This window comes from Alligator sinensis, unplaced genomic scaffold (genome assembly GCF_000455745.1).
Source record: "Alligator sinensis unplaced genomic scaffold, ASM45574v1 scaffold1361_1, whole genome shotgun sequence".
Classification (NCBI taxonomy): domain Eukaryota; kingdom Metazoa; phylum Chordata; order Crocodylia; family Alligatoridae; genus Alligator; species Alligator sinensis.
In genome coordinates this window covers 1,596-10,057 of record NW_005843274.1, presented here as the reverse complement: position 1 = coordinate 10,057, position 8,462 = coordinate 1,596, and the positions used below count along the sequence as shown (strand labels likewise).

At 64.9% G+C, this 8,462-nt stretch overlaps 3 protein-coding genes across 4 annotated transcripts in view; all 3 read right to left on the bottom strand.

The window, feature by feature from the left end:
• The window catches only part of USP21 (ubiquitin specific peptidase 21), a 15,452-nt gene extending 13,114 nt beyond the window's left edge, over nucleotides 1-2,338 (bottom strand). For both annotated transcript variants that reach the window (XM_006038185.2, XM_006038184.2), the window contains exon 1: nucleotides 265-2,338. In XM_006038185.2, the coding sequence (XP_006038247.2) occupies nucleotides 265-433 (169 nt within the window). In that variant the 5' untranslated portion in view covers nucleotides 434-2,338. The remainder of the gene's footprint in view (nucleotides 1-264) is intronic.
• Nucleotides 2,339-2,473: 135 nt separating this feature from the next.
• Nucleotides 2,474-4,647, bottom strand: UFC1 (ubiquitin-fold modifier conjugating enzyme 1). Its single transcript, XM_025194677.1, has 7 exons — nucleotides 4,620-4,647; nucleotides 4,441-4,502; nucleotides 4,232-4,299; nucleotides 4,023-4,086; nucleotides 3,400-3,476; nucleotides 2,822-2,912; nucleotides 2,474-2,733 (listed from the first exon to the last, which is right to left on the bottom strand). Exons 1-7 carry the CDS (start codon nucleotides 4,645-4,647, stop codon nucleotides 2,662-2,664), a joined length of 462 nt encoding a protein of 153 aa, XP_025050462.1. The 3' UTR covers nucleotides 2,474-2,661.
• An 872-nt stretch (nucleotides 4,648-5,519) lies between these two features.
• On the bottom strand, nucleotides 5,520-7,455 carry LOC102387409 (apolipoprotein A-II-like). The gene is made up of 4 exons (XM_025194685.1): nucleotides 7,307-7,455; nucleotides 6,732-6,808; nucleotides 6,213-6,354; nucleotides 5,520-5,761 (listed from the first exon to the last, which is right to left on the bottom strand). Exons 2-4 carry the CDS (start codon nucleotides 6,781-6,783, stop codon nucleotides 5,644-5,646), a joined length of 312 nt encoding a protein of 103 aa, XP_025050470.1. The 5' UTR covers nucleotides 6,784-6,808; nucleotides 7,307-7,455; the 3' UTR covers nucleotides 5,520-5,643.
• Nucleotides 7,456-8,462: the final 1,007 nt, after the last annotated feature.

Here is an 8,462-nt window from a genome sequence, read left to right as displayed (position 1 = left end):
CCGCCCCGCCCCGGCGGCCGGGGCTCCCCCCGGCGGGGGACGCATGCGCCGCCCGCCCACAAGCTTGCCTCGCCGAGCGCCCCCCTCCCGCACCGCCCTGCTCCTGTGACACACCGCCGTCACCATGGAGGCAGAGAGGCGTCCTCCTCCGCCTCTTAAAGGGGCCGTGACCGCGCCCGCCCCACCAACACGAGTGACAGCGCGGGTTGTCATGGGAATCGTGCCCGGTGTAGCCGGGCTCCCTGGGGCGGGGAGCGCGCGCACCGGAGATGCAGGGAGCGGCTTTCCGGGCTCTGACATCGCAGACGGGCCCGGTGCTAGCGCGTGAACGCGAAGGATCATTCAGGCTGCGCTCCTGCACGTGCTTCCCGCACACCCGGGACGGAAGCCGGCGAGGGGCGAAGGGACGCGCTTGTGCTTTTGCAATGTTCATTTTAAAAACAGCAATCCGGCCGCCTTGGCCGAGCTCTGAGACCCGCGGGCACAAAGCGCCAGGCCGCACGCTCTTGCAGTGTCTCGCGCCTGTTGCGTTCGCACTGCTTCGCGCCGCGGCGGCTCCTCCGCGCCTTCAGGGAAAGGGTCCAGCTTCCACTGGGGGCGGGCATATAACGGAGGGTAGATCTGCTTGCTGGACCCTTGCCAGGACCAGTGCAGCTAGAGGCTGCTGGTTCCCGCCGCGTCCCCAGCCTGTGTCCGGCCAGGGGGTCCTGGCTAGCCATCAGGTTCCCTTCATATCCCACAGCAGCTCCCACACCTTCACCCGTGGGCACGTCTGCTCTGCAAGGACCCTGCCAGCACCGCTGGAGTGGGGGAGCTGTCCCCGCAGGAGCCCTGCGGACACCTGGCTGACCCCAGCAGAGGTGGGAAGCCACCCCCAGCACTGCACCAGGAGTCTAGCCTGGGCCCCAGGGACTTGCTGCAGGCATGATGCTCTCCAAGCTCCCCCTCAGCCAGGCCCAGGCCCCGATGTGAAGAGCTGAGTGTAGCCTATCCTCAGCCCCTTGGCAGATCTGGAGGCTGCTGTGCAGCGGTAGCTGCTGCCTGACACAGCCCCCCTGGGAACTGAGGGGTTGGTGGCCTTGCCCTGGGGCTTGGACTACTGGCCACTTGGCAAACATGAAGCTGCATGAGGCCCTGCTGGGTCTAGTTCTGCCCTTTGCCTGGGGTGAGAGGGATCTGGGTCCAGGAGCAGCCACGTGTGCTAGATGCTGCAGGAACCATCGATCAGCCCCACAGCGCATGAGTGAGAGCTGGGCAGGACTGAGGCAGACTAACCAACATACAACCCAGGCCAGCACCGCACCAAGGAGCTCTAGGTCCAGCAGGTGAGAGTCTGTCAGAAAGAACAAAGCACTGAGGGTCACCCCCATGCTCAAGGCTGCTGGGTCCTGGGAAAGCAGGGGAACAGGCCTCCCAATCAGCAGCAAGTGGCAGTATCCCCTCAATAAAACCTCCAGGCCTTAATAGGCCAAACAGTAGGGGCAGTGGGAGAAAGGCCTGGGCAGAGGGGCAGTGAGCACTGCAGGGAAGGCTCCCTCCCTGCAGCAGGGCAGGACTACAGGAGGAGGGGCAAGGAGACACAGGCCGGGGCTGCAGGACACAGCACTTTGGCAGCAAAAGCAACAAGACTGTGGAAGGCAGAAAGCATCTGCTCCCCCCAGGTCACAAGGGTGTGCGGGGGGCAAGCAACTGAAAGCTAAGGTGACAGCACCCATCCAGCCAGCACCTGGGCTGAACCAGAGAGGACTGGGCCTAGAAGGCAGGTACCTCACACCAGCAAGCAGTATGAGGAGCAGAGATGGGGCCTGGCCACTGGGGAGGCTACAGCCATGGGATGTCAGCTCAGGGTCTGAGCTGAAACATGGCTCAGAGACCTCCTCCCCAGGCCCACCTAGGGCCTCCTTGTTGCCCGTGGCTGTGCATGGCCCTGCAGGTGGAGACACCAGGGAGAGCACTGGCCATACATGGCCCTACAGGAACCAAAGGGACTGGGGGAGGGGCTGCCAGCACTAAGGGGCACAGTGAGGACACAGCAGTGTCAGAGTTGTCAGTGCCTGTCCATAGTTGGGGCCCCAGCAGGAAGACTGACCCACACCAGGAGGAGAAAAGGGTCAACAGGACCCCCACAGAGGAGCATCCCAGCTCCAGATCCTGCCCAGCTGTCCCTCACTGCAGGACAGCTGTTATTTCTGGGGAGTCTGGGCCAGGAAGCAGAGCTAAGGGATATGCCGAGGCCAGGCCTCCAGAAGCCCTACAATGAGAAGGACCGAGAGAGCAGACTCAAGATGTGCTCAGGCAGGCAGACCAGAGAGCCCCCAATAGGATCCCCACAGCACAGCTAAGCAGCCCTCATCCTGCCAAGACAGACCTGGGCAAGCGTGTCAAGGCAGCCTCACAGCACAGCCTCTGCCCCAACCTGAGCCCCCGGGCAAGGCAGGCACCCTGGCAGGGCAGAAGCCAGGCAAGTCGGTGCTGCAGTTACTGTTTTATTGGGTGCTGTGGGTGAGCTGGGGGCAGCTTCCACCCCTACACAGGGCACAGATCACACAGAGGATCCAGAGCAGGAGCCAGGTGTCCCAGTGCAGCAGGTGTCTCAAATCCATGGGGTGTGGAGCTGCCTGTGCCCAGGCTGGGCTGGTGCCTGCGAGGGCTGAGGGTTGGTCACTTCTCCTTGTGCTCAATTAGTCCCTTGGCAATCAGGTCTGGGATTTCCACTGCCAGCCATGGGCCCAGCTGCAAAGCAGAGAGCACAAAAGGTGTGAACACAACTCACATGGAGTCCCCTCTCCCTCCCACCCCTGCCCTGGCAACAGCAACTCACCCCCAGGGCCATGAGATGAGCCAGCCCAAACTTGGGCACGTTCCTGGCCCACAAGGGCTTGAAGTGGTCAGTTAGGCAGATCTTACCTCCCCTGCAGGAGACAAGACAGAAGCGTGAAGGAGCAGCCAGCCCTCAGCACACAGCATGGGGCAGACCCCTCCCAGCAGGATGGGGAACCTGCAGTGGTGCTGCACAGCTCCAGGTCTGACACAGGGGCTGCGGGACATGCTGAGGAGCTGCCATTAGGGCCCTGCCCCACCCCGTAATCTCAGCCTCTGCCTAGTGTGAGGAAATCACCTTCTGCCTCCCTAGGACCCTGCGTGGCCTCCCTCAGCCAGGGCATCGCTTTGGCTTCCCAGCCTGAACTGTGCATCAGCTTTGCTGCGTTCGGATCCACAGCTACCGTGCTTCACCTCAGGCCCGACTGCATTTTGCTAGCAGATGAAGTGACCCTCCCCCTCTCTCCCGTCAGCCTGTATAGATTGATGGGTGGAAGGAGGATGTAAAGACAGGCCTGGCCCCAGGAGCTCAGGCCAAGGTGGGTTGAGGGGGGAAAAAAAATGAGGGGGGTGTCTGACCTGTACATCTTGGCCGTCTTCCCATCCAGCTCTGGAATGGCGATTTCAGGGGCAGTAGATGGATACGTGACAGGAATCTGCACAGAGACAAACGCCATCAGTGACCCTCACACCCAGGTCCCTGCCCCAAGCCTGTACACGAGCGCAGGGAGATGCCAAGAGCACCCAACAGCTGCTTCCCCCTCCCCTGCACCCCTTGCCCTGCTCTCCTGCCAGCTAACGTCCTTGGGTCAGGGTTGCTTGCCCAGAGAGGGGACCTTTGGTGGGGCTAGCAGGAAGGGCGGATCTGTCGCCATCGAGCTGGAGCCTTTGGTGGCCCGTGATGCTTGCTGGCCTCACCTGCACCCTGGCCCCCTCTCCAGGCAGCTCCTAGCTGGCACTTCCTTCCCAGATTCCCTGCTGGCTCCTGGCTGCCGCTCCCAAGACAGGACGCTCCCTCCTGCCAGCCGCTGGCAGCATGTCCCCCTCTTCAGCCTCTCACCCCCGGTCCCAGGGGGTTGCCCTTGCCGGGAGCGGAGCCAGAACCTCTCGGGGTAACGGGGACCCGAGCAGAGACCCACCCCCCGCGCCACGCGGAAGGGACGGGGGACCCACTCCCCTGACGGGCCGGCACAGGGACTCACGTCAAATTCAATGGCAAACTCGTACTTGAGCAGGTCATGGATGTACCAGCACTTCCCGAACCACCTGCAAAAGAGCGGAGGAGAGGACAGGACACTCCCTCCAGCCCACCAGGGGCCTGGGTACGGCCTGCAACACCCACCCCGCGGCCCTGGCAGCCCAGCGAGGACCGGGCGCGGAGCCGGGGCCCTGCGACCAGCGGGTCCCCTACCTGGTGCCCTCCTTGTTGGACTCCAGCCGGAACCAGTCGTTGTCCGCGCTCTTGTTGTTCTCCACGTACTGGGGGGGGCGGGGGGGGTCACTGCTCTGCACCGTAAGAGCCCACCCCACGCGCACCGGAAGTGGTTTCCGCCCGGCCCCTTTCGTGAGGACACACACCCCGTCCCTGCCCCGCGCCCCCCGGAAGCGGGTGGGCCCCACCTTGATGAGCGCCTGGTACTCCTCCTTTCCGCCACCACCTGCCGGGTCGCCTCGTCCGCCATCTTGGTCGAGGGATGGTGGAGGCCGGAAGTGGCGTCAAGCCCAACAACCAAACGGGCTCGGGTGGAAGCCAAGCCGCCATGTTTATTGAGGGTAAGAACGCTGTGGGCGGAAGTAACGTTCGCGCCGTGAAGCCAAAGCTGCCATCTTTGTTCAGGGCCACGACGGGGCGGGCCTCTGGCTGCAAATAGCATCAGCCCGTCTGTGTGTCCTTGGGCCCTGGGCTCAGCAAGGCGAGCACGAGCCACCCCTGGCTCCCCGCCACGTGCTGGACCCTGGCCCACCGCATGCTCGTCTGGGCCAGGGCTCGCCTGCCCCAACAACGTGGGCCCTCTGCGGGCAAGTGTGGCCGGGCCAGGTTTCTGCCCTCAGCTCCTGGCCCTTCCCCAGCCCTGTGCCCATCAGTGTGGATGCTGCCATGGGTGCGAGCAGAGCAGGGCCCCCACCTCGCTCTGCCAGCCTCGGCAATGGGCTCGGCCCGAGGGCACTCGCAGGAGGTGCGGAGCCGCCCCAGTTCAGTGGTCCCGGGGGGCTGGGCTGGGCTGGGCCGTGGTCCAGCCCCTCAGCAGGGGCTAGGCACAGGGGTAGCACTCCTGCCCCACATGGGTCTGGGGGTCACCAGGGGTGCCCAAGGGGCAGGGGTTGTGTCGTGCTCTCGGTGGGAGGGACAGCGGGAGATGCCCAGGGCTCACGTGGGGGGGTCTGGGTGCCCAGCGCAGGGGTCCTATGTCACGCTCCAGGGCAGGTGGGTGGGGGGGATTGACGCTGCGCTCCCTAGGGATGGGCCCAGCTGGGCTCCCCAGAGGCAGAGAAGTGGTGGCGCTCACTGGTGCTGAGCTCTGGGAGATCTGCTTTGCCTCCACCACACCCACGGCGCTCCTATGGAACAGGGCCAGCGCTCCCAGCAGGGGCCACCGGCAGCCCAACAAACTGGCCCCAAGCCCAGGGCCTGCCGGGCTGCAGAGCTCCATCCCCCTCTGCATACACCTCCCCAGGGCACAGGCACCACCCACCCCCAGCTGCAATGAGGCACTGCGAGAGGCATCTCCAGATTTATTGTTCCTGGGACGGCAGCCCCAGTACAGCGCTGGCCCAGCACCTCCCCTCCACAGGAGCCCAGGAGACGCTGCTTGGGGGTCTCGCTCACTGCTCCGTGGCCTTCTTGCCGGTTTCCACTAGCTGGGTGAAGAGCTCCACCAGGTTGTTGTGCAGCTGCTTGGCAATGGGGGCAAACTGCTCATTCGCCTGCTCCAGATAAACCCTGGGGGAAAGACATCGAGCTCCTGAGGGCCTGGGACACAGGACCGGGCTGGGCTCCCTCCCTGTCCCCAGTTTTGGGGCCCCCTGAGGCACCGCAAGGGGACACGTCTGCTTTGGAGCTCACTGCCTTTGGCCAACAGGGCCTGGGCAGGCCCCCAGCTGCAGTCTGGGGAGCTCTGCTCCTGGGGCTTGGCCCTTTCCACTGCCCCTGCCCTGCCTGGCTTCTGGCGTGAGGGCAGTCCCAGGCCCTGGGGCAGCTGGTGCTAGTGCGTTCTTGCACTGGTGCCCAGTCTTGTGCCATCACGTGCCCGGCTTTCAGCCTCAGGGCTCCTCCATGGTGAGCGTGCCCCCCTCCCTGCCCCCAGCCCTGCAGGCTCTGCCCAGCCTCTCTGCCCTTCCATAGGCCCCCACAGACATCCCTGCCCGCTCCCATTCTGCCTTGCGGCTTGTACTTGGCTTGGGTCTTGATCTCTTCAGCTTTCATCTTCTCCGGCAGCTCCTTGGTCAGGACGTCTGAGAGCCTCTGGATGTAGTGGGTGTAGAGCTCCAGCAAGTTGGGAGCTGGAGCCTCCGCTTCCCGCCTCACCACAGCACCTGGGCACAAGATGCATGGGCCCTGCCTCACACAAGTGCTGGGGCTGGGGGGGCTCCAGCCAACTCTGCCACCCCTGGGATGCAGTGCCAGGACTGCTCCAGCTCCTGTCCCACTTTGCTAAGCCAAAGTCCCTCCCGGAGCTTGGTGGGGACCCAGGAGTCCTGATCTGCTCTTTGCTCTTCCTACTAAACTCCTCCCTCCACAGATGCAGGATTGCTTGGCAAAGTGTGTCAGCTCCTGGCAGGCTCCAAGAGGCATGGGGGAGCTGTGGGCTGGGGTGCAGGGATCTGCCTAGGTGAGGTCAGGCCCTGGGGTCAGGGGCAGCCCCTGCTGAGGGGGAGGGAGAGGAGGGCGCTTCTCCCAGGCAGGTTCTTACCTTCCAGGTGGCTCAAGCAAAGCAGCAGCATGGCCATAGCAAGCACCTTCATTCTGGCAAGCTCTGCACTCCGGGACCTTCAGGGAAGAGGCCTGCGACTGAGAGCTGAGGGGGACCCTTGGGGGGCCACCCCTGGCTCCAATCAAGCAAGGGCTTGCTGAGGAGCCCTGGGCTCGGTGGCAGTGTGCAGGAGGAAGCGGGGTTCATTCCCTGCCAGGGGCACAGGGGCCACGTGCCTCCTCCTGTCCCTGCTGCGGACAGTGGGGCTCAACCCTGCCAGGGAAGCAAAGGCACCGGGTGCCCCTGAAAGGCAGACATGCCCTAAGTGCCCCCCAGGCAACAGCCAGGTCCCTGCAACCCCGGGCTGGTTCTGCGCTGTCCCTGGTCACGTTGGGGTGGTTTGGGAGGGATGGCAGAGTGCTAGGAGCAGGGGCTCTGCCGAGCTCCCCAGCACAAGGAGGCAGCAGGTTCTGCACCCACTGGGGGGAAACCCCAAGCCCTGCATCTCCTGGAGGCAGGGCCCCAAGCCACCCCCATCCCCCCACTCTGCAAGCGCAGGCCTGCCCCAAGCTCACCTGAGAGCTCAGCTGAACAGGGTCAGAGCAGCAGCATGCCCCAGCCCGGGGGGACGCAGGGTTTATAGCCCTGCTCGGCCCTGGATCTGCTCATTGGTCCCTGCCCTCTGGCCTCGCTGCCTCCCCAGGGAAGGGAATGTGCTGACGCCGAGCTGCTCAAATCCCAGGTAAACAGGCCGGGGCAAGGGTCGTACTGGGGCAGCGGGTGCCAGGGTGAGGGGTCAGGAGGCACAGGTCAGGTGAGCTAGGGCTACTGCAGGGCACGCTGTTTCCAGAGCGGGCTGAGACCGGCCCCTCGGGCCCAGGCAAGTCCAGGCTACCCCAGGCACCTGTCCAGACAGGGCATGGGGCTGGGGCAGGGCTCGGGAAGGAAGGGGCTTACAGCTGCTTTAGCCTGTCATTAGCTAGAGGGGTGTTGAAGGAACGACAGGAGAGCCCCGAGACGTCCCCAGGGTGCTGGCAGCGCCTGAGAAACCCAGAGCTCCTGCTGCTTGGCAGAGGAGATGGCGAGCAGCCGCCGTGCGCGCGCCAGGGCTCCTGGGGTGGCAGCGCCTGCTTTGCCGCGCTCCAACCCAGGGAAGGACAGGGCAGCACAGGACCAGGCGCTTTCCAAGGGGAAATCGCCACAGACACCACTTGCTTTACGGTCCCGGGCGACTGACAGTAAAACACTGGGAGGGGGAGAGAGGGGGTGCTCGCAGCAGGGCCGGCACCTCTCTGGGGCACCGGCCAGACACCTTGTGCCATTGGGCTCCATACAGGGGAGCGCGGGGCGGCTGGCGCAGGAGACAGGGGCTCGGCCAGGCCCGTCTCAGGCTGCGCGTCCACCGTGCTGCCCCTTCCCGGAGCCGGCATGACGGGGCGCTTCAGGGGACAGAGCTCGACCTCATCCCCAAATCACTTCGTGGGTCCTCGTGCTCCTTCCTGAGGTTTGGGGAGCTGAGCCGGGCGCGGGCTGTACGCAGGACACTGCCAACCGTGCCCGGTGCTGGGGGCGCGAAGGCCGGGCTGGCGGGAGTGACCCCTCGCAGCCCTGCTTGGCCTCGTCCTCACCCCAGAGGAGCTGTGGCAGGCCTAGGGCTGCTGGACTCTGCCCCAGGCCGGACATCCCCAGCTCCAGGGCGAGCCGGCGGGTGGAGCGGCGGCAAAGGGCAGC